At 52.0% G+C, this 22,730-nt stretch overlaps 1 protein-coding gene across 3 annotated transcripts in view; it reads right to left on the reverse strand.

Moving 5' to 3' along the window:
- Nucleotides 1–22,730, reverse strand: part of KIAA0586 (KIAA0586 ortholog) — a 111,776-nt gene that overhangs the window by 49,164 nt on the left and 39,882 nt on the right. For all 3 annotated transcript variants that reach the window (XM_077323966.1, XM_077323965.1, XM_077323967.1), the window contains exons 19-29: nucleotides 21,769–21,849; nucleotides 19,250–19,333; nucleotides 13,340–13,539; nucleotides 11,539–11,657; nucleotides 10,860–11,050; nucleotides 8,369–8,531; nucleotides 5,328–5,553; nucleotides 3,577–3,821; nucleotides 2,380–2,456; nucleotides 1,432–1,566; nucleotides 152–293 (exon numbers count right to left, since the gene is read on the reverse strand). In XM_077323966.1, coding sequence (XP_077180081.1) covers nucleotides 152–293; nucleotides 1,432–1,566; nucleotides 2,380–2,456; nucleotides 3,577–3,821; nucleotides 5,328–5,553; nucleotides 8,369–8,531; nucleotides 10,860–11,050; nucleotides 11,539–11,657; nucleotides 13,340–13,539; nucleotides 19,250–19,333; nucleotides 21,769–21,849 — 1,663 coding nt within the window. The remainder of the gene's footprint in view (nucleotides 1–151; nucleotides 294–1,431; nucleotides 1,567–2,379; nucleotides 2,457–3,576; nucleotides 3,822–5,327; nucleotides 5,554–8,368; nucleotides 8,532–10,859; nucleotides 11,051–11,538; nucleotides 11,658–13,339; nucleotides 13,540–19,249; nucleotides 19,334–21,768; nucleotides 21,850–22,730) is intronic.

The raw sequence follows: 22,730 nt of genomic DNA on the forward strand, positions 1-22,730 counted from the left end.
CTATGATCTTATACCCCATTAAAGTCCCTCCCCTTTCCCTCAACCCCTCCCCCTTCAGGCTCCACCCCCACTCCCCGATCTCCAGTTATTGCCTGACCCAAGATCGATTTACAGCACTGCAGGACAAGAGAGAATTTTTGTGAGCTCCCACCTGCAGCTCTGCTGAACGGCCGAAGACGCTGCTCCGAAGGCCGGTCCATGTAAACGGAATGTCCCGTCAGGATACTCTCCGCCGCTTTGGTCAGCCTGGGCCTCTGGCCCTCGCTAAGTTCCCCGGTGCTGTTGTCAGTGTCCTAAAGGAAACAGAGAGAAAGGAAGGGGTTTGGGTGTCGTATACAGAGCAGGAGCGACGTGAGAAGTAGACATCTCCGACTTCTACCTACGGTCCACACGTGACGCATTTCAAAAGCCACAGGTCTTTGACTTTAGGGTGAGCACTATCTGAACTGCATCTCTTCCCAATTCGCACACAGAGCTCTGTCCAGAACGGGGTCAACAAGGCTGCCAGCTCTGGGTTGGGGAAAACTGGGGGGTTCTGGGGATGGAGGCTGGGCAGGGTGGAGTAGGGAGAAGGGAGGGGTATAATGCCATAGAGTTCACCTTCCAAAGAAGACATTTGCTCCATGGAATCCTAGAACCATAGAGTTGGAAGGGACTTCCTGGGTCATCTAGTCCAACCTCCTGCACTGTGCAGGACACTCCCAACCCTCTCGCTCACCCACCGTCATCTGCCACCCCCGTGAACCTTCACAGAATCAGCCTCTTCATCAGATGGCTATCCAGCCTCTGTTTAAAAATCTCCAAAGATGGAGAACCCACCACCTCCCGAGGAAGCCTGTTCCACTGAGGAACCGCTCTGTCAGAAACTTCTTCCGGATGTTTAGACGGAATTTAGAATCATAGAATCATAGAGTTAGAAGGGACCTCCTGGGTCATCTAGTCCAATCCCCTGCACTATGCAGGACACTCCCAACCTTCTTGCTCATCCACTGTCACCTGCCACCCCCTTGAGCCTTCACAGAATCAGCCTCTCTCTGTTTAAAAATTTCCAAAGGTGGAGAACCCACCAACTCCCGAGGAATCCTGTTCCACTGATAAACCACTCTGTCAGGAACTTCTTCCGGAGGTTTAGACAGAATTTAGAATCATAGAATCCTAGAGTTGGAAGGGACCTCCAGGGTCATCTAGTCCAACCCCTGCACTATGCAAGACACTCACGACTGCCTGCCCACCCACAGAGACCCCAATGCCATGCCCCAGTGATGCCCCCTGCCAGGAAACCAGGACCCCTGGCCAAGTTGGCGTGGGGGAAATTTGCCTCCCGACCCCAAAGTGGCGATCAGCATTTCAAAACGTCACTTCAAAAAGGACATTCGGATCGCTGGTATCTCCCATTTTATTTCTACCCATGCAAACGAAGAAGCGCGATACCTCGGAACGACAGGCGTCTTCTTGGGAAGCGAGGGGCACGTGGGGGAGTTTTGAGATGAGGGACAGGACAGGGTCTCGGTGGTGTCCTTTGTGGGGCCTGAAGACCACCTGCCCTTCGCTGGGAGGATCATAATCCTAAAGGATGCAATTGGGGGAAAGGGAGCGCAATTCATTATTGGAGTCATGATGCGAAGCTCCGGTCTCTTGAAAGGAGACAGTGGGATAAATAACAATGCTTTTATTTTTACATCCTATATCGGAAGTTGTGGGAAATACGTAGAAAGAAACGTGCAACATGCAATATGTAGCAATGATGAAATTCATAAGACAGCTGTAAAACATATCGGCTGTGAAATGTGAAATTCAAAATGGGTGAAATAAGAAGTTTTGATATTTTGCAATGACTCATTAAGCCATTTTCAGCATTTGCTGGGGAGATTATCTTGTTTTTTGTTCTTGAAATGCTTTCGTAAATATATTACCTGTTCCTTATGCATGATTCACCAACTTTTTTCCTTTCCTGTATTCTTTATATTTCTACATTTTATTGTTTTAAAATAAAACAAAACATTTACAATTTAAAAAACATGTTTTAGAGATTGATTTGGGGATTATGATGAAGAGAAGAAAACGTCCTATTCTATATTTAATAGTATACAATGACTTTTGTTACATATTATTTTCTCCCTCCCTTGATCTCTGACTTGTTATGTAGCCTCTTCCTCCCCTCTTTGTGTCCTTTTTATATTATTTTTTTAACGAACAAAATTAATCCGAAGAAAAGTATCCACTCCACAGAATGAAGAAGGAATGCAGGTGCCCATGCTGGGATTGCTCTTGATTGTGCTCCCCCCCTCCAGCTGCAATGCTGCATAAAGAAACTGCAGCCTTATCTCCAGATCCTCCAACTAGCAATCTCTTGCCTTTGGCCATAGCCTGGTTCCTTACCATTTCATGGGCGTCATGAAGAGTGCTGGCCAAACTGTCGCTGAGGTTTGGAAGAGAGAGGCCTTCTTCTGCTAACGCTGGAGGTGAAAAAGGGGGGGGGGGAGAATAACAAGCCACCGGTCATATATGCGGCTGCTCTCCTTCACATCTGAGCCTTCACTGCAGGCTTTCATAGAATCCTAGAATCATAGAGTTGAAAGGGACCTCCTGGGTCATCTAGTCCAACCCCCTGCACTATGCAGGATACTTAGAACCCTCTCACTCACCCAGTGTCACCTGCCACCCCCTTGAGCCTTCACAGAATCAGCCTCTCCGTCAGATGGCTCTTCAGCCTCTGCTTAAAAATCTCCAGAGATGGAGAACCCACCAGCTCCCGAGGAAGCCTGTTCCACTGAGGAACTGTTCTAACTGTCAGGAACTTCTTCCGGAGGTTTAGACGGAATTTAGAATCACAGAATCATAGAGTTGGAAGGGACCTCCTGGGTCATCTAGTCCAACCCCTTGCACTATGCAGGACACTCCCAACCCTCTCGCTCACCCACTGTCACCTGCCACCCCCTTGAGCCTTCACAGAATCAGCCTCTCCGTCAGATGGCTCTCCAGCCTCTGGTTAAAAATCTCCAAAGATGGAGAACCCACCACCTCCCGAGGAAGCCTGTTCCACTGAGGAACTGCTCTAACTGTCAGGAACTCCTTCCGGAGGTTTGGACGGAATTTCTTTTGCATTAATTTCATCCCATTGGATCTGGACCATCCCCCTGGGGCAAGACAGAACAACTCTGCTCCATCTTCTACATGGCACCCTTTCTCAACCCTGGAGTTTCTTGACAGCTCTGGAAGGGTTTCCTGAATGGGTGTGAGTTAATTTGTTATATATATTAAAAAAAAATTGTTAAGCACTGATCAGGTGATGTGACCTTATATGGTCACGTCAGCCAGCCCTCTTCTCCCAAAATGGCCAATGATGATCCTGAAGGGGGTGGGAAGGGGCGGGGCCTGAGATGGGCGTGTCCACAGCTCTGCTTCCCAACCATATTCTGCACAATCACACCCTTTCTGGGGTTTCTCAAAGCCTGAAGAATGTTTCAGGGGCTTCTCAATGGTAAAAAAGGCTGAGAAAGGCAGCTCCACTGTCTCAGGAACAGACAACCGGCTGCAGTGCCTCTAACAGCCCAGCTCTCCCGGGAGCCGGCTCACCTCTCACGGCTGCCACTTGTCCGTAACTGAAGAGGACCTCTCCTTCTGAGATGGGTCTGTCTGCGGTTTCCGTTTCCGTGGCGGTCAGACTGCTCTCCTCGGTGGACGGGCCGGAGCTGAGGGTGCGTGGTGGAGAAGAAGCGATTGGGGGCTCTCGAAGAAGGGGGCCCGGAGGTGGAGTGGGCTGCGGAGAAGGCGGCAACACCAAATTCTCTGGCTCCTCCTCCTTGGCCACGGACATTATGCTGCATGTTGCAAAAAGATAAAGCTGGTCGTTAAAAGTTACACCATAACAGGATTCGGCTAGTTGTTTTTTTTCATCAGTTGTTCTCAGGAACCCTGAATTCCCATGCATTTCTTATAAAGAAGAAAAAGAGTTGGTCTTTATACTCTCCTTTTCCCTACCTGAAAGAGTCTCCAAGTGGCTTCCAATCGCCTTCCCTTCCTCTCCCCATACGAGGCTCCCTGTGAGGTAGGTGGGGCCGAGAAAGCTCTGACAGAACTGTTCTGTGAGAACAGTTCTAACAGGGCTGTGACTGGCCCAGTGTCACCCAGCAGGCTGCATGTGGAGGAGAGGGGAAGTGACGCTCTTTCTTCTTGGTGCTTGAGGGTTAAGAGTGGGAGGGTTTCCGGAGTTCTGCCCCCACTGGGGGATGTCCTGATGGCACCCGGGTTTTGGTCATTGGGCGACACAGAGTGTCCAGTTGGGTGGGCTGCTGGCCTGATCCAACATGTCTCCTCTTATGTTCCTCCCCCTTCAATCCCTGGCAGCAGATTTTCAGTCTTAAGTTCCACAATGGAAGGGCTTCCCTCTTGCACTCCATGCAGGCTCTGTAGAATCAAGCCCAGCCAAGCATGATCGCTTAGGAATTAGAAGAAGAAGAAGAGTTGGTTCTTATATGCCGCTTTTCCCTACCCGAAGGAGTCTCAAAGCGGCTTACATTCTCCTTCCCTTTCCTCTCCCCACAACAGACACCCTGTGAGGGAGAGGAGGCTGAGAGAGCTCTGAGATTACTGAAGAAGAAGAAGAAGAGTTGGTTCTTATATGCTGCTTTTCCCTACCCGAAGGAGTCTCAAAGGGGCTTCCCGTCACCTTCCCTTTCCTCTCCCCACAACAGACACCCTGTGAGGGAGCGGAGGCTGAGAGAGCTCTGAGATTACTGAAGAAGAAGAAGAAGAGTTGGTTCTTATATGCCGCTTTTCCCTACCCGAAGGAGTCTCAAAGCGGTTTACAGTCGCCTTCCCTTTCCTCTCCCCAAAACAAACACCCTGTGAGGGAGGGGAGGCTTAGGAAGCCCTGAGATTACTGAAGCAGAAGAAGAGTTGGTTCTTCTATGCTGCTTTTCTCTACCCGAAGGAGGCTCAAAGCAGCTTCCAGTCGCCTTCCCTTTCCTCTCCCCACAACAGACACCCTGTGGGGTGGGTGAGGCTGAGAGAGCCCTGATATTCCTGCTCGGTCAGAACAATTTTATCAGTGCCGTGGCGAGCCCAAGGTCACCCAGCTGGTTGCATGTGGGGGAGTGCAGAATCGAACCCGGCATGCCAGATTAGAAGTCCGCACTCCTAACCACAACACCAAACTGGCTCTTTTCTATTATCTTTATTTCTATTATATCTTTATTGTACTTCTCTGTTCCTGTGCATTGCTTTCCCAGTTATCAAAACGGCATGTTTTGCAAGCCATTTGGGTTCCCTCCAATTCAAAATGCCCCAATCAAGACAGACACGGAAAGCACCCAGCGGTGACTCACACGGCTCTGGGGTCGTAGCCCCCTTCCTCGCTACGCGGGCTGGGCTTCTCTTCCTCCAGAGGCAGCTCGGCGTCTCCCCACGCGTCTGGAGGCTGGCGGTGTTCCACGGCTTCTCTGCTGGGGAGGCGCTCGGACACGGGCGGGCTCGGCGTGGTGACCCCGGGTGACGTTGCTACCGGGGTAGCGGCAGGGGTGCGGACCGGGCTGACAGCTGCTGCCTTTGGTTCTACGTGTGTTCAGAAAGAGGGAAAGGAATCCGTTTCAGGCCCTTGCTTGGGTTCAGGCTCTGCGCTCGGGCTGACTTGCCCATGCCATGAATCCTGTCGGCTGGAAAGTGGGGGAGGGGGGGACGGTGCCGTGCCTGGAGAAGTGCTGAGTGGTGGAAGTGGCTGACAGCTTGTTAACCGCTAGCTGGGTTATTCTTTCACTATGCAAGCCTGCTTGGCCTTAGATTACCAGGGAGCTCTGGATTCTTGTGTCTGCTTTGAATTATAGCATCTTCCTTCTCGTGCCTTTTGTTAAAAAATGATAACGAGGAAGAAGGGGGTGATGCATTGTGGGGAGGGTCCCCCTAGGAGCCTGGCAACCGAGACGGGCGGGGCGGGGAGGTTGGACCTGGTTCTAAAAGGAGGGGAAATGTGACCTGGTCTGTCGGTTCTATCACAGACCTGAAGCCTGCCTGTCATCGGATTTGCATACCAATCAATACAAACTTCTCTGCTGCTGCAAAATTGAGTCCAATTTATTCAAGGTGTGAGCTTTCGAGTGCACGCCCTCTGCTGGCCGCTGGCCAAATAGAAGAAGAAGAAGAAGAGTTGATTCTTATATGCCGCTTTTCCCTACCCGAAGGAGGCTCAAAGCAGCTTACAGTCCCCTTCCCTTTCCTCTCCCCACAACAGACACCCTGTGAGGGAGGGGAGGCTGAGAGAGCTCAGATATTACTGAAGAAGAAGAAGAGGAGTTGGTTCTTATATGCCACTTTTCCCTACCCGAAGGAGGCTCAAAGCAGCTTACAGTCGCCTTCCCTTTCCTCTCCCCACAACAGACACCCTGTGAGGGACGGGAGGCTGAGAGAGCCCTGAGATTACTGAAGAAGAAGAAGAAGAAGAAGAAGAGTTGGTTCTTATATGATGCTTTTCTCTACCCGAAGGAGGCTCAAAGCGGCTTACATTCGCCTTCCTATTCCTCTCCCCACAACAGACACCCTGTGGGGTGGGTGAGGCTGAGAGAGCCCTAATATCACTGCTCGGTCAGAACAGTTTTATCAGTGCTGTGACTAGCCCAAGGTCCCCCAGCTGGCTGCATGTGGGGGAGTGCAGAATCGAACCCGGCATGCCAGATTAGAAGTCTGCACTCCTAACCACTACACCAAACTGGCTCTCAATACACCCATCAACTGCCCGCCTTGACCCCATGCAGACGGCAGAGGGGTCTGGAGAAGCTCAGCAGGAACTGAGAAGAAAACAGAGCCGGAAGCAGGCTGCAGTGGGGAGTAGGGGTGCTGCTCAAAGCGGAAAGGGGGGTGAAGAGCTATTCTGGCGGACAGATGGATGACAGCGGTGGTGGAAAATGAAACCGGCTCCCCATGTGTTCTAAAACAAGGCGAGGGGCATCAGCTCTGTTTTCAGAATTCCGCAACCCAGATGCTATTACATCCCTTGCGGGCGGTCCCATCCTACTGCTTGTATCAGATCTACAATGGCCATCCACCTCAAGTCTCAGCAAGGAACGGGAATTGTCAATAATGCAAATACAAAGATTCGGGTGAGGCACCCAATGGGGAGGGGCTGCAGCGGAGTGGCAGAGCACCTGCTTTGCACGCGGAAGGTCTCAGGTTCAATCCCCGGCATCTCCAGTTAAAGGGGACAGGGTAGCGGGTCATGTGAAAGGCCTCTGCCTGAGACCCTGGAGAGCCACTGCCAGTCGGAGGAGACAGGACTGACCTCAAGGGACCAGTGAGTCTGATTCAGTACATGGGAGCTTCGTGTGCTAAAGACTGTCAGGCAAGGGGATCAGGGCTCAGTCCCTGGTGTCTCCAGGTTCATATTTATTAGGGAGAGGCTGTGGCTCAGTGGCAGAGCCTCTGCTTGGCATGCAGAAGGTCCCAAGTTCAATCCCTGGCATCTCCAGTTAGAAGGACTAGGCAGAAGGGGATGGGGAAGACTGCCCTTGATAGACCAATGATCTGACTTAGTATAAGCAGCTTCCTGCATTCAGATTCATTAAGAAGGGGCCTGTGGCTCAGTGGAAGAGCCTCTGCTTGGCATGCAGAAGGTCCCAGGTTCAATCCCCAGCATCTCCAGTTGAAAGGACCAGGCAGGAGGCGAGGGGAAAGACTGACCTGGATAAACCAGTGATCTGACTTAGTATAAGCAGCTTCCTGCGCACATATTTATTAGGGAGGGGCCATGGCTCAGTAGCAGGGGGTGACAGAGCAAGATGGAGAGCTCACAAGGCCGATGAATGTATCTGAAGAAGAGAGCCGTGATTCCCCAAAGCTCTTGTTCGGCCACAAATTGTGTGTCTTTCACGTGCTTCTGGACTCTGGCCCTTTTCTGCTGCTACAGGGAGACTTAAGACGGCCTACCCGCCTTGATCTATCTGAAGAAGAGAATAGCAACTCCTGAAAGCTCCTTCCCTGCCACAAATATTGTTCATCTGTAAGGTTCTCTTGCTTTTCTCTACTGCTACCGACAGGCTAACTGGGCTAACCGTCAGGAGAGGATTCAGAGGAAGTGACCCCCAAAAGCTGCTCCCCCGCCAAAGATGCCGTTAGTCTTTCCGGTGCTACTGAATTTTTGCTCTTTCCTACTGCGGCAGGGGGTGTCAAAGCCCTCTAGCCTTAGGCCTTGGAGAGCTGCTGCCGATCGGAGTAGAAAACTGCAACCTTCATGGACCAATGTCTATTCAGTATAAGGCAGCTTCATGTGTTATCGTGTATGAGGGAGGCCAGGGACAGAGCCTGGTATGGGCTGCAGGCACCTGCTGCCCAGGTATGGTCCTGCCCATCCATGGACCGGTCCTTGAATTCATAGCAATACCTGTTGCTGCCGTTAGCTGCCGGTCGCCGACCTGGCCGTCGATTTCAGTGGCGGGGGGAGACGGTTCTGGAGTTCTCACCGGTGACGGTTCTCGTGGGGGCGGTGACGGTGACGGAGGGGGCGTGGCTTGCGGGGTGGCCAGTGGAGTCGCTAGCACGGGGTCCTGGGAAACACACAGAGCGGTAAAGCTGCTGAAATATGCAACGCTGGAGTATGGACCAGATCTATCTGGCTGCCGTGGAGCCTGTTTTGCAATCGTGAGACAGCAGCGGCCTCTGATCTAGAGACCCCGGTTGGATTCCCCATTATTTTGCATGCAGCCAGCTGGGTGGCCTTGGGCCAGTCCTAGCTCTCCCTGTCCACACACCCTCAGACCCCACGCCCTCCTGAACGACTGGCCTCACCGCTGCGTGCACAGGCCAAAGGTAGGCCAGCTGCATCTGCGTCAAGAGGCCCACTTCTAGCGCCTGTTGCATTCCTGGCAGCAATGGGCTTTCTGGCTAGTTAATAATAAACTGACTGGTTCTTGGCGCCTTTGGAATGCATCCCTCCCCCGGTGAGTTACTAACTAGTCCCCAGGCTTCTGAGCTTAAGGATAAGCAATTACAGGTCAAGCGGGTGCCGTTCAAAATTGCTGATTTTGGGAAGACATGCCTTTCCATGCTAAATAATAATAATAATGATTATAATATACTAGCAAGAAAGCCCATTGCAACCAGGAATTCAATGGGCGCTAGGACTAGGGGAGACCGGCAGGTGCAGATCTCTCTCTCTCTCAGCAGGAGCCATAGGGGGTAATCAGGGCTGTTTGTAGCAGGGAATGAAAGTTTGTTTGGCCGGCTCTCTTTCTGTCTCTGTCTCTCCCTCACAGCAGGAGCCATAGCAGGTAATCAGGGCTGATTTGTGGTTTGGCAGGGCTCTCTGTGTGTCTGTCTCTCACACGCTGGCTCCTGCAGTGTCTGAGAGCAAAGTGGCTAGCGTCCAGGGAGGGAGGGCGGGAGCTGTAGGTGCAGGGCCAATCAGGGTGTGGCCAGCTTTGATTGGCCCTATTCCAATTCAGACAGCCAGGGCACTCTCCAACCCCAGGGCTGTTTCACAAATATTAAGAGGAACAATGGATAGATGGATAACGCTTATCATTATTATTTTCTCATCAAGTTTGCCACTGACTCTGTGGAGGCTTCGAGGCAAGAGATGTTCAGAGGTGGTTGGCCACTGCCTGCCTCTGTGTAACGACCTTGGAACCAACCGGGAAGGGCGGGCTATAAAAATAATAAGAGTTATTCCTTGGTAGCCTTCCATCCAAATATTGATCAGGACGGATCCTGCTTACCTTCCTCGTGCTGATGAGATCAGGGGAGCCTGGGCTATTCAGGTCAGGGTGCTAAACAGTTTGCTGGCTGATTTTTGAACTTTTCGTTCTTTCAGACAGCGTGATGGAGGAGGGGTTGAGCTTTTCACTTTTGCCATGCTATGAAACGCTATGGATTCCTAGAGTGCCCATACAATGTTCAAAGACTGTATGTGACAATGCAAAGTTCTGTAATGTTTTGTCTCTGTAACTTAGCTTCTGGAACTAGGTCTTAATCAGAAGGCCTTGTGAGAAGGATGTACTTGACTATCTCTTGAAATACTGCCAATACTTCCAGTGTTGACGCGCCGGGCGGGCCTATTTCCAGGGCCAGTGGAAGTAACTAGAATTGTTGATACAAAACCATTGGAGTCGGACAGAGGGCTAAGAGGAACGGATATCGGCTTTTGGGGACCCTTCCGGTGACTTAGCAAGATGGAACCAAGGGGATGTGCAAAGGGTGGAGACCTTAGGTCAGGGGTAGTCAACCTGTGGTCCTCCAGATGTCCATGGACTACAATTCCCATGAGCCCCTGCCAGCCTTTGCTGGCAGGGGCTCATGGGAATTGTAGTCCATGGACATCTGGAGGACCACAGGTTGACTACCCCTGCCTTAGGTTATTGGCTTGACCCGTATGGGCATCACCTTTACCCACCTCCAATGAAAAGTTATATAATTTAATGTATCTCTATTGTTCGACACACAGGCTCTTTCGGGACCAACCCACCTGTGTCCTTTTGTTCTTCTGCAGTTGAATAAAATCATAAAAGGTTTTCCAGTCTAGGGGTCCTTCTATTTGGGCACTGCACATTAGGCAAATGATCCTAAAAAGGGCCCAGACCACGCCCTGGGCCGTCAAGCGTGGTGGAGAGGCTAAGAGCAGCAGACTCTAATCTGGAGAGCTGGGTTCGATTCCCCTGCTCCTCCACACGCAGTCAGCTGGGTGACCTTTGGCTAGTCATGGTCCTCTTAGAGGTGTTTTTGCAGAGCAATTCTTTCAGCCCCCTCCTACCCCCTGCTGTGGGGAGAGGAAGGGAAAGGTGTTTGTCAGCCAATTTGGTGTTTGTCAGCCATCCCCGCACAGAAGGAACGCGGTCAGCGACTAACCCAAACCTTGTCTCGGAAGGAAACCAAGTCACCTTGGAGGGCAGAAGCGTCACGTGCAAAGGCACATCTGCCGCAGAAGCTGGTTTCTGGCCTTCTCTGTCTCCCAGCATGACTGCGACCGTCTCAGCGAGGGCTTCGCTCACAAAATGCCTGATCATTTCGGAATTGACGGGCGCGCCGGCACTGACAAAGAGCTGAAGCCCCGCGGGGCCTGCGGCTTCCACTGAAAAATAAATCGACACGCTCACAGAGGCTGAAGTCGGATGAAACAAAACAAGAGGTCTTAGGCAATCAGGTTTGTAATGCACAGAAGGAGGCTGTATTTGAAAGTTCCCCTGGTATCTATCTGGTACTCCACATGGTTTATACCCATGACTGTGGGTCCTCTCCTCTGCTGCCAACAGAAACAGCATCCTGCCCTCCTCCAAGGGACAACCTTTCCAATACTTAAAGACAGCAATCCTGTCCCCTCTTGACCTCCTCTTCTCCAGGCTGGACATTCCCTGGTCCCTCAGCCTTTCCATGTAGGGCTTGGTCCCCCTGAATCATCCTGATTGCTCTCATCTGCCCCCTCATCTGCCCCTCTCCATTTTGCCCATGTCCTTTCTGGGCCTGCGCTGCACTGCCTGTTGAAATCTTGGTCCAATCGAACTGGTGCAGGAGGAAGAACGGACCAAGAAAGGGGAGAGATATTGAAATGCCACTTCTTACCAATATCTGAAGGTTCAGCCTGGCTCTCTTCGCTCTCTGAAGAGCTGACGTTGGGCACAGCCTCCTTCTGGGCTGGGTACATCCCACTGATGACCCGGGCCATGACCTCTTGCTCCACCCTGGCAAAATAATGATTCAGATTCTTAATGTTCATTTCGATCCCCTGCAGCACAACGAGTAGCGAGGAAGGGGAGAGGGAACAGGCTTCAATGATTCAGCATTCTTTAGCTGGCTTTCTGTCGCTTCTGCGCTCAACAGACAAAATGCGTGTAACCACAAATTGGCTGCCGAAGGAGGCAGAGCCAAACACAACATGACAGCTAGAGGAGGCAGAAACACACACACACGCATGCACAAAGCTCAAGTGCAGGGGAGAAACAGAAGAGCTGGAATCTCAAAGCAGCTTACAATGGCCTGCCTTTTCTCTCCCCACAACAGGCACCCTGCGAGGTAGGCGAGACTGAGAGAGCTCTGAGAGCACTGGGATGGTCACCCAAGGTCACCCAGCAGTCTGCACGTGATGAATCAAACCTGGTTCTCCAGATTAGAGGCCACTGTTCTTAACCATGACACCAAGCTGGCTCTAGGAGGGGGAGATTAAAGGGAACTGGCTGGCCCCTGTGGGAGACAGGAGGCTGGACTGGAGGGACCCCTGGTCTGACCCAGCAGGGCTCTCCTGGTGTCCTTAGGAAGGCCTCGGCCTCTCGGCCTCTCTGCCCTGTTGTTGGCCCTCCAGAGGAACTGGCTGGCCCCTGAGTGAGACAGGAGGATGGACCCCTGGTCTGACCCAGCAGGGATCTCCTGATGTCCTTAGGAAGGCCTCGGCCTCTCTGCCCTGTTGCTGGCCCTCCAGAGGAACTGGCTGTCCCCTGAGTGAGACAGGAGGCTGGACTGGATGGACCCCTGGTCTGACCCAGCAGGGCTCTCCTGATGTCCTTAGGAAGGCCTCGGCCTCTCTGCCCTGTTGCTGGCCCTCCAGAGGAACTGGCTGGCCCCTGTGTGAGACAGGAGGCTGGACTGGATGGACCCCTGGTCTGACCCAGCAGGGCTCTTCTGATGCTCTTAGGAAGGCCTCAGCCTCTCTGCCCTGTTGCTGGCCCTCCAGAGGAACTGGCTGGCCCCTGTGTGAGACAGGAGGATGGACTGGAGGGACCCCTGGTCTGACCCAGCAGGGCTCTCCTGATGTCCTTAGGAAGGCCTCGGCCTCTCTGCCCTGTTGCTGGCCCTCCAGAGGAACTGGCTGGCCCCTGTGTGAGACAGGAGGCTGGACTGGATGGACCCCTGGTCTGACCCAGCAGGGCTCTCCTGATGTCCTTAGGAAGGCCTTGGCCTCTCTGCCCTGTTGCTGGCCCTCCAGAGGAACTGGCTGGCCCCTGTGTGAGACAGGAGGCTGGACTGGATGGACCCCTGGTCTGACCCAGCAGGGCTCTCCTGATGTCCTTAGGAAGGCCTCGGCCTCTCTGCCCTGTTGCTGGCCCTCCAGAGGAACTGGCTGGCCCCTGTGTGAGGCAGGAGGCTGGACTAGATGGACCCCTGGTCTGATCCAGCACAAATCTTCTAATCTTAAATGCGTTTCCTGCCTGGGTCTCCCGCCAGATTAACTGTTGTAGGCGTCCTCTCTCCTCAAACCCCATTCGAATGGATGGATGGGTAGATGGATAGATAGATGGTTGGATGGATGACAGATAAATGATAGATGGGTGGATGGACAGACCTAAAATGTTCCAGAAAAGTCTCCTATGGGATCAGCCCTCCCCTGAAGTTCACCAGCTCCTTCCTTAATACCGCTCTGAGAACTCACCAGCTGACCAGCTTGTTTTCCAGGGTTTCCCGTCTCTCTATGATTTCATCCAGAACGTCTGCCGAGGCCTGAGGAGCAGAAGCCACTGGTGGGAAGGGCAAGCCATTGTATTGCGGAGACCCCCTTTCCCCTTGCCTGTTGAACTCCAGAACTGGTTCCAGGAATCCCAGGATCTCCTCGCCACCGCTGTCCCCTTCGTCCTAGAATCACAGAATCATAGAGTTGGAAGGGGCCATACAGGCCATAGAATCATAGAATCATAGAGTTGGAAGGGGCCATACAGGCCATAGAATCATAGAATCACAGAGTTGGAAGGGGCCATACAGGCCATAGAATCATAGAATCATAGAGTTGGAAGGGGCCATACAGGCCATCTAGTCCAACCCCCTGCTCAACGCAGGATCAGCCCAAAGCATCCTAAAGCATCCAAGAAAAGTGTGCATCCAACCTTTGCTTGAAGACTGCTCGTGTCCTAATACCAACACAAGCCAAGCAAATCTTCAGCATGTCCCGGTCGGCTTCGGGGCCAAGCGTATTCAATGTCTCCGTGGATGACAAAAAACCCTCTAAAAATCGGACTCTGGAACGTTAAGCAATGTAGACAAATGCCATTCAGGTCACAAGGCTCCACCAACATCTAGTGGCCTAGACTAGCCTGAGCTTCTCAGAAGCTAAGCAGGGTCAGCCCTGGTTAGTTTTTGGATGGGAGACCACCGACCTGGGCACTAAGAGAGCTGGCGGCCAGGTTTGTAACCGACGGTTTGTAACATCTGCTGGACGCCCTTCCATGACTGAACAATTTGCTCTCCAGGGCTGTTCTTATTCACGTTGTGTTGTGAATTGTTCCTTGACAGATTACTGTGATGTTCTATTGACCTTTGTATAATGGTATAGATCAGGGGTAGTCAAACTGCGGCCCTCCAGATATCCATGAACTACAATTCCCAGGAGCCCCTGCCAGCATTCGCTGGCAGGGGCTTCTGGGAATTGTAGTCCATGGACATCTGCAGGGGCGCAGTTTGACTACCCCTGGTATAGATAGTAATTATGTTCCATGTAAATTTATGCCATGTTCCATGTAAACCGCCCAGAGCCGTAAAGAATGGGTGGTAAAAAAACCCAAACAAACAAACAAAAAATCGACTGACTGTGACTGACTGTGAGGAAACGTGAGCATTCGGCCAAACACTTTCTCAAAGTGCGTGTCCTCTCGGCAAAGCTGTTGGGTTTACCCCCCCACCACCACCCTTAATCTCTTTGAAGCCTTGACTGATTTCTCCCCCTTGAAACGTTAACAGTTTCGCTCACTCATTCCAGCTGACTCTTCGCACATCTTCCAGCTTGTCAACCACGCAAGCCCCGCCAAACATGTGCTGGAGCTCTGGAATGTTTCCGAAGGCCTTGTGGTTGAAAACACCGCCCGGGACTGCCCAGGGGAGACGATGAAAGCAATTCCTGAGAAAATGAAAACCAAAGAGCAGAACTGCCCTGGCTCCCGTTGTGAGAAGCCGCGTTCCAGGTATTTTATAAGGCTGGCTTTGCACCCGTAGCAGATAAGAGGCAAGGCGGTTTCATTTTGCTTTGTAAAGCCTCCAAGGGAAGGGGGAAAGTTCTCTCTAAACTGGAAAAATCCTCCTCCCGATCCTACCCATGATGCACTACGAATTTAGCAAAGCAAAAGGAACAAGGAATCGTGTGGCCAATCGTATCTTAGGAGCACAATGAAGACAAGGTGAAAATAAAGTCTCTGTAGTGTGTTTCCTTTAAACTGGTGGTCCCCAACCACCGTGCTGCGGCCCAGTGCCGGGCCGTGGCTAACCCCCCCCCCCCCCGCAGTAAGAAACTCCCCAGGCCGCAAGCTTGCTGCCCGGCAAGCTTCTTATTGTGGGAAGGGGGGGAGAGGGAAGCAGTGCTGCGCATGCGCACATGCATGTTTTCGGCTGCGCACGGTGCATGTGCACATGCACAGCCTGGTCACGCGCACACATTGTGTGTGTGCGCCCGCACATGCACAGCATGCGCAGCCAGGCAATTGCCCTCCCTGCTGCCGCCAGTCCGCGGCCTGTAAAAACAATGATGAGAGCTGATGCTGAAAGCTGAGCAGAACCAGCGTCTAGTATCATAGAATCATAGAGTTGGAAGGGACCTCATGGATCATCTAGTCCAACCCCCTGCACTATGCAGGACACTCACCACCCTCTCGCTCATCCACTGTCACCTGCCACCCCCTTGAGCCTTCACAGAATCAGCCTCTCCGTCAGATGGCTCTCCAGCCTCTGCTTAAAAATCTCCAAAGATGGAGAACCCACCACCTCCCGAGGAAGCCTGTTCCACTGAGGAACCACTCTGACTGTCAGGAACCTCTTCCGGACGTTCCGCTCCGCTTTCAGCATCAACTCTCCTCGTTGTTAAAAGGCAACACAATAAAGAGACGTTATTTTCACCCTTTCTTCATTGCGCTCCGAAGATATAGTTGGCCACATGACTTGTTGTTTCTTTCTGCTTTGCTATATTGTTTTGGTTTTGTCCTATTTTATAAATTATTATTAGATTTTAGTGCTCCTGTTCACTCTGAATCGAGGCAGATCATGAGAGGGAGGGAAGAGCCAGTGCTCCACTCTCATGGCCCTTCCGTACATGCCCAGAGTACATTTGGAGAGGTTTTTTTATGCCTTCCTTTGGGCATAGAGCAGGGGTCACTGAGGAAATGAGGGTGGGAAGGCATTCGTGAATTTTCTGCATTGTTCAGGGGGGTTATGGATGGATGGACAGAGAGAGAGAGAGAGAGAGAAAGAGAGAAATAGGCAGATTATATCTACATGATACATGATAAGGAGAAAAGATAGATCAGTGGTTCTCCACCTTCCTAATGCTGCAAACCTTGAATACAGTTCTTCATGCTGTGGTGACCCCCAACCATAAAATTATGCAAGGATTCTTTCACAGAAATTAAACCTAAACTGACCCATGGCACGAAGATCCATTGTTCATGACTGTATGTAAATTGTTTTTTTCCGGGGTTTCTCAGTTCAGTTCCGCCTCTTGTCCCACCATGCCGATCTCGCTCTTTTCCGCTGCTCCAGACAGACTAACACTCTATCTCAATCTACCTCGCAAGGCTGTTGTGTGAATGGCGCCCCACCCCCCCCCCGCCAAGCTGCTTGCCCTGCCGTGACCCCCAGGTTGAGAACCACTGAGATAGGTAGACGAGAGAGAACTGGGGATAGATGATAAACAGTGCGAAATAGATAAGCGATAGCTAGATAGAGGATATAGATGAGAGGAGTGATAGATACATGATAGTGTTAACAGATGATAGAGAAATAGATGAAAGACAGGAAGGAGAGGGATGAACAGCGAGAAACAGCAGGGGTAGTCAAACTGCGGCCCTCCAGATGTCCATGGACAACAATTCCCAGAAGCCCCTGCCAGCATTCGTTGGCAGGGGCTCCTGGGAATTGTAGTCCATGGACATCTGCAGGGGCGCAGTTCGACTACCCCTGCCATAGAGCAAGGGTGGCTCTTCAGAGCCCCAAGGGCTCATGGGAATTGTAGTCCATGGACATCTGGAGGGCCACAGTTTGACTACCCCTGCCATAGAGCAAGGGTGGCTCTTCAGAGCCCCAAGGGCTCATGGGAACTGTAGTCCATGGACATCTGGAGGGCCGCAGTTTGACTACCCCTGAGCTAAAGGATAACTGGATAATATAGATGAGAGAGATGACAGGTACATGACAGGTGATAAATGAAATCTCGATGATACAGATGACAAAGAGAAATAGACAAAGAAAAAGGTAAAGGTCGGGTTGGTAGGGGGAATGAACACTCCCTCCCCTACACACACACACACACACACACACACACACACCTTCCACAAGCAGCGAACCACCTTTGGAACCGGCCGTAGTTAAGGCTGGAAGAGGACCTTTCTGGCCAAGTTGCCTGAGAAACTCACTCACGGGGAAATTAAACCGGGATCAGTCAAGCTGAAAAGCGATCAGGAAGCGCCAGGGAGGAACGGAAAAGCTGGGGACCGAGCAGGACTCGACGCGGCCAAGCCCCTCCCGAAACCTCCCTCCCCAGGGGTCCCGGTCACGCCTCTCAGAACAGCAGGACAAACAGCTTGCCAAGGGCGAGGACTCTTCGATGCTGTGTGCAGTGAATTCCTACCCCAACCACGTGTGGACACGCACGCAGCTGCCTTCTGCTGAAGCAGATCATCGGGCCGTCAAAACCAGCACTGCCTCATCAGGCTGGCAGAAGATCTCCAGGGTCTTAAGCAGACCCCTGCCTGGTCCTTTCAACTGGAGATGCCGGGGATTGTACCTGAGACCTTCAGCATGCCAAACAGAGGCTCTGCCACTGAGCCTCAGCCTCTCCCTAATCCATATGAAGCTGCTTCTACTATGTCAGGTCACTGGTCTCTCAAGGTCAGTCTTCCCATTCCCTCCTGCTTGGTCCTTTCAACTGGAGATGCCAGGGATTGAACCTGGGTCATTCTGTGTGCCAAGCAGAGGCTCTTCCACAGAACCCAGGGTCTCACGTCAAAGTCTTTCCCATCCCCTCCTGCCTGGTCCTTTTAAATGGAGATGCCAGGGATTGAACCTGGGTCATTCTGTGTGCCAAGCAAAGGCTCTGCCACTGAGCCATAGCCTCGCCCTAATAAATATGAACACTGGGAGCTGTTTACACTAAGTTAGATTACTGGTCTAGCCAGGTCAGTCTTTCCCATCCCGTGCTGCCTGGTCTTTAACTGCAGATACCTGGGGATTGAACCGGGGACCTTCTGCATGCCAAGCAGAAGTTCTTCCACTGAGCCATGGCCCTTCCCTAATAAATATGAATGCAGGAAGCTACTTATCCCAAGTCAGCTCATTGGTATAACTAGGTCAGTCTTTCCCATCCCCTCCTACTCCAGGGCTCATGGGAATTGCAGTCCATGGACATCTGGAGAGTCATATTTTGCCCAGCCCTGGAGTAGAGGGTTTTGCAAAGTAGGGGACATTCATCAGGGGTTCACTACTGCCAGCCTCTGTGTCACAACCGGGGACTTCGGTGGTGGTCTTCCATCCAAGCACAACGCAGAGTTTGATGGCCAGTAACGACTGTAGCCAGGTCCCAACAAAGAAACGGGTTGCTGAGACAAAGAAACTAGCTGCTGGGAATATGAAGAAATATTTCCTGTCTAGAAGGGCTGATGGCCCATTTCTGGCAAATCCTGGATGCTTGCTTGTGCCTGGGGATAGTGGTAAGGGAAAAGACAAAGACCAAATCTTGGATTAGATTTGGTGTTGAAAGAGAGTGGGTGGCCAGTTCCCTTTACGAGACAATGTGCTTGGCTGGCTGGAGGGGAGTCTTGGGTGGGGTGCCTTTATCTCTCTGTACTTGCCAGGTGTGCTGACCAACTCCTCTTTTGTTTGCAAGCAAGTAGGTTGGGGGAAGCCTAGCTCCAAGTCCTGCTTCAGAGCCAGAAGTGGGTTTTAGTTGCTCTCCCATGATGCTTTGCAAGGCTTGGCCTGGCTTTTCTCTCTCTGGTGCCAGGGTCTGCGCAGGAGTGTCAGGAAGGGTTGACACGGGTGTGCCAGCCTTTGATGGAGGGGTGACAGGCCACATAACACCAGGGCCTTCCGAGATCCAATGAAATCAGGCTAGCCTGAGCCTGGAGTCCTTTAGACCAGGTGTAGTCTACCTGTGGTCCTCCAGATGTTCATGGACTACAATTCTCACGAGCCCCTGCTAGCGTTTGCTGGCAGAGGCTCGTGGGAATTGTAGTCCATGGACATTTGGAGGACCACAGGTGGACTACCCCTGCTTTAGACGCAAATAAACGTTCACAGGGCCAGACAGCTAAAAAGATTATTCAAGGGTCTCATCCAAATGCTTCCCCCTCCCCTGAAAAAGAAAACCCACCTGAGAGGCATCAGGAACCTCGGCAAAGTCAGTGCCGGGAAGCTTCAGATCTTCTTCCCGGGGCCAGTTGTCTTCTGGAGGGCTCTGCCATGGAAGGGGAAAGCAAAACTTGAGGTTTAGACACAGAAGACGCCGAAGAAATAGAACGGCTGCCGAGTAGGGATGACAGCCTCCGGGTGGGAAAACACACTGGAGGATATGCGGAAACAAGACTCCCCCCTTGTATCATTTAATAAACCCTGTAAGTTTGCAAAGAATTCATTTGCAATGTCTCAATATAGTCTTTCACATAGACTTTAATGGTCATCGTCAAACACACCCAAAAGAATTGTAGAGTCATAGAGTTGGAAGGGACCTTCTGGGTCATCTAGTCCAACCCCCTGCACTAGGTGGGACACCCACCACCTCCCGAGGAAGCCTATTCCACTGAGAAACCGCTCTGTTAAGAACTTCTTCTAGAAGTTTGGACGGAATTTGGAATAATAAAATCATAGAGCTGAAAGGGACCTCCTGGGTCATCTATCCAGCCCCCTGCAATATGCAGGACACTAAAAACCCTATCACTGTAATCCACCACCTCCCGAGGAAGCCTGTTCCATTGAGGAACCGCTCTGTCCGGAACTTCTTCCGAAGGCTTAGACACAATTTCTTTTGAATTAATTTCATCCCAGGAATTTTTTTTGAAACTAGGTAAAAATTTTATACGCAGTTGGACATTTGTATGATAACGTGACCAATACATTCTGGCAGAACTCAAAGTCTCATTTCTGTTCCCCAAGAGTACCGGGCCGCGGCTCCTCCTCATCCTCCTCCCTGGCTGCTGTCTCAGGGGCTGCCCTGCCACTCTGCCGCTGGCTCACCTTTGGTGCTCTCCGGCGGCCGCCATGGCTGGGGCTCCCCCTCGGCGTGGCACTGCACAGCTGCTGCTGTCAGCGCCTCCCAGCGGGTGGCAGGAAGTCAGAGGCGCTGGCAGGAAAGCAAGTGGAGCAGGGGCTCAGGGGCAGTAACGTCCCTCGCCAAAAGACTCCCCCCCCCCCCCACAGCCTCAGTAAAATTGTCAAGCGTTGACCGTTCCCGGTGATAAAAAGCTTGGGGACCACTGACCTAAGATGCTAGTTTAGCTTGTGTTTGACGATTACTATTAAAGATATTGAAGCCAAATCAGCCCAGTAGTCTTGGGGTGATGGACAGCAGCTTAAAAATGACAGAATTAAAACCAAAATCGATTCGTCCATTAAACCAGTATCGGCGTCCCTTGCTTCTGGGCGTCTTTGCTCCGTCCTCTCACATGGCTCTCCAGTTATTATGACAGAGAATGTTCCGAGAAGGGAGGAGGGTTCTTGACGTTCTGTTGATCTGGTAGCCCGGCAACAACTGAACGCCTGGGGGATGAGCTCTGTTTTGCAGGCTCTGCTGAACTGAGTGAGCTCTGATAGGGCCTGCATCTCCTCCGGGAATTCATTCCACCAGGTAGGGGCCAGGACAGAAAAGGCCCTGGCCCTTCTTGAGGCCAGGCAATCCTCTCTCAGGCCAGGGACCACCAGCCTCTCGGTTTAAGCAGCGGCTGGACAGATACGTGTATACTGGAGGCTGATCCTGCACTGAGCAGGGGGTGGGACTAGATGGCCTGCATGGCCCCTTCCCACTCTAGGATACTAGGAGTCTAGTTCAGCAGTGGAATGGGCTGCCTAAGGAGGTGGGGAGCTCCCCCTCACTGCCCATCTTCAAGCAGCGGCTGGACAGATCCTTCTCCTGGATGCTTGAGGCTGATCCTGGACTGAGCAGGGGGTGGGACTAGATGGCCTGGATGGCCCCTTCCCACTCTAGGATTCTAGGAGTCTAGTTCAGCAGTGGAATGGGCTGCCTAAGGAGGTGGGGAGCTCCCCCCCCCCCCACTGGTGGTCTTCAAGCAGGGGCTGGGACTAGATGGCCTGGATGGTCCCTTCCCACTCTAGGATTCTAGGAGTCCAGTTCAGCAGTGGAAGGGGCTACCTAAGCAGGTGGGGAGCTCCCCCTCACTGGCCAAGCAGCGGCTGAACAAATCCTTCTCATGGATGCTTGAGGCTGATCCTGCACTGAGCAGGGGGTGGGACTAGATGGCCTGTATGGCCCCTTCCCACTCTAGGATTCTAGGAGTCTAGTTCAGCAGTGGAAGGGGCTGCCTCAGGAGGTGGGGAGCTCCCCCTCACTGGCCGTCTTCAAGCAGCGGCTGAACAAATCCTTCTCATGGATGCTTGAGGCTGATCCGGCGTTGAGCAGGGGGTGGGACTAGATGGCCTGGAGGGCCCCTTCCCACTCTAGGATTCTGTGATTCTAGTTCCCATGGTTGTCTCTCCTGCAGAGGGGCTTGCAAGAAATATGTCACATCTGAAGCGGCCCTTTGGCATACAGATCTCTCCTCCGAATCTGCATTGCCCCTAAATCTCTCACCCCATGCGTTCCTCATGAGAAAAGCCCAACTTTATGACTGAAGGGGATGGGGGTAGATCTACGTGGCAGAAACTGACAGCCGTACCTACCTCTATCACTGCTTGGGAAGGAGCTCGGTTCCCGCTTGGGCTGCCACTTGAAACGCTATCAATGTCAACGTTTGGGAGCACCTGGAAAAGGAAAAACAAAACAAACCAGTTGTTTTTTGTCCCACCCAAGGAGGGTGGGAGTCCCGGTCACTCCTCAGCACCACGTGCTCTTCCTCAGCACATCATACATGGTCCGGCCACAATTTGGCAGGGTTGCAAGCCAGAGTCCAAACTGTAATTATAGAATCCTAGAGTTGGAAGGGACCTCCTGGGTCATCTAGTCCAACCACCTGCACTATGCAGGACACTCCCAACCCTCTCGCTCATCCACTGTCACCTGCCACCCCCTTGAACCTTCACAGAATCAGCCTCTCCATCAGATGTCTATCCAGCCTCTGCTTAAACGTCTACAAAGAGGGAGAACCCACCACCTCTCGAGGAAGCCTGTTCCACTGAGGAACCGCTCTGATTGTCAGGAACTTCTTCCGGAGGTTTAGACGGAATTTAGAATCTTAAAATCACAGAGTTGGAAGGGACCTCCTGGGTCATCTAGTCCAGCCCCTGCACTATGCAGGACACTCACAACCCTATCGCTCATCCACTGTCATCTGCCACCCCCTTGAAACTTCACAGAATCTTCAATCTTCAATATTGTGAATATGGCTGTATGCTGTCCTCCAGCACAGACACCAGCAGGGAACTGATGAATTAGAATCCATCTCTACCCTTCACCCCTGCCACAACGGAGGCGTTGAACAAGGATCTAGGACAGCCTTAACTTTTTACCAATGAGAAGCCCTGGAAACATTCTTCAGGCTTCAAGAATCCCCAAAAGTGGCACGATTATCCAGAATATTCCATTATCTTTCTACATTTGTCACGTGGGGGAGCATTACGGCCCTAGATAATGTAAAAGAACTGGAAATTTTGGCTGCCAGACAAATGCAGGATCTCCCAGCTAC

The sequence above is a fragment of the Paroedura picta genome, chromosome 2 (genome assembly GCF_049243985.1).
Source record: "Paroedura picta isolate Pp20150507F chromosome 2, Ppicta_v3.0, whole genome shotgun sequence".
In the NCBI taxonomy this organism is placed as follows: domain Eukaryota; kingdom Metazoa; phylum Chordata; class Lepidosauria; order Squamata; family Gekkonidae; genus Paroedura; species Paroedura picta.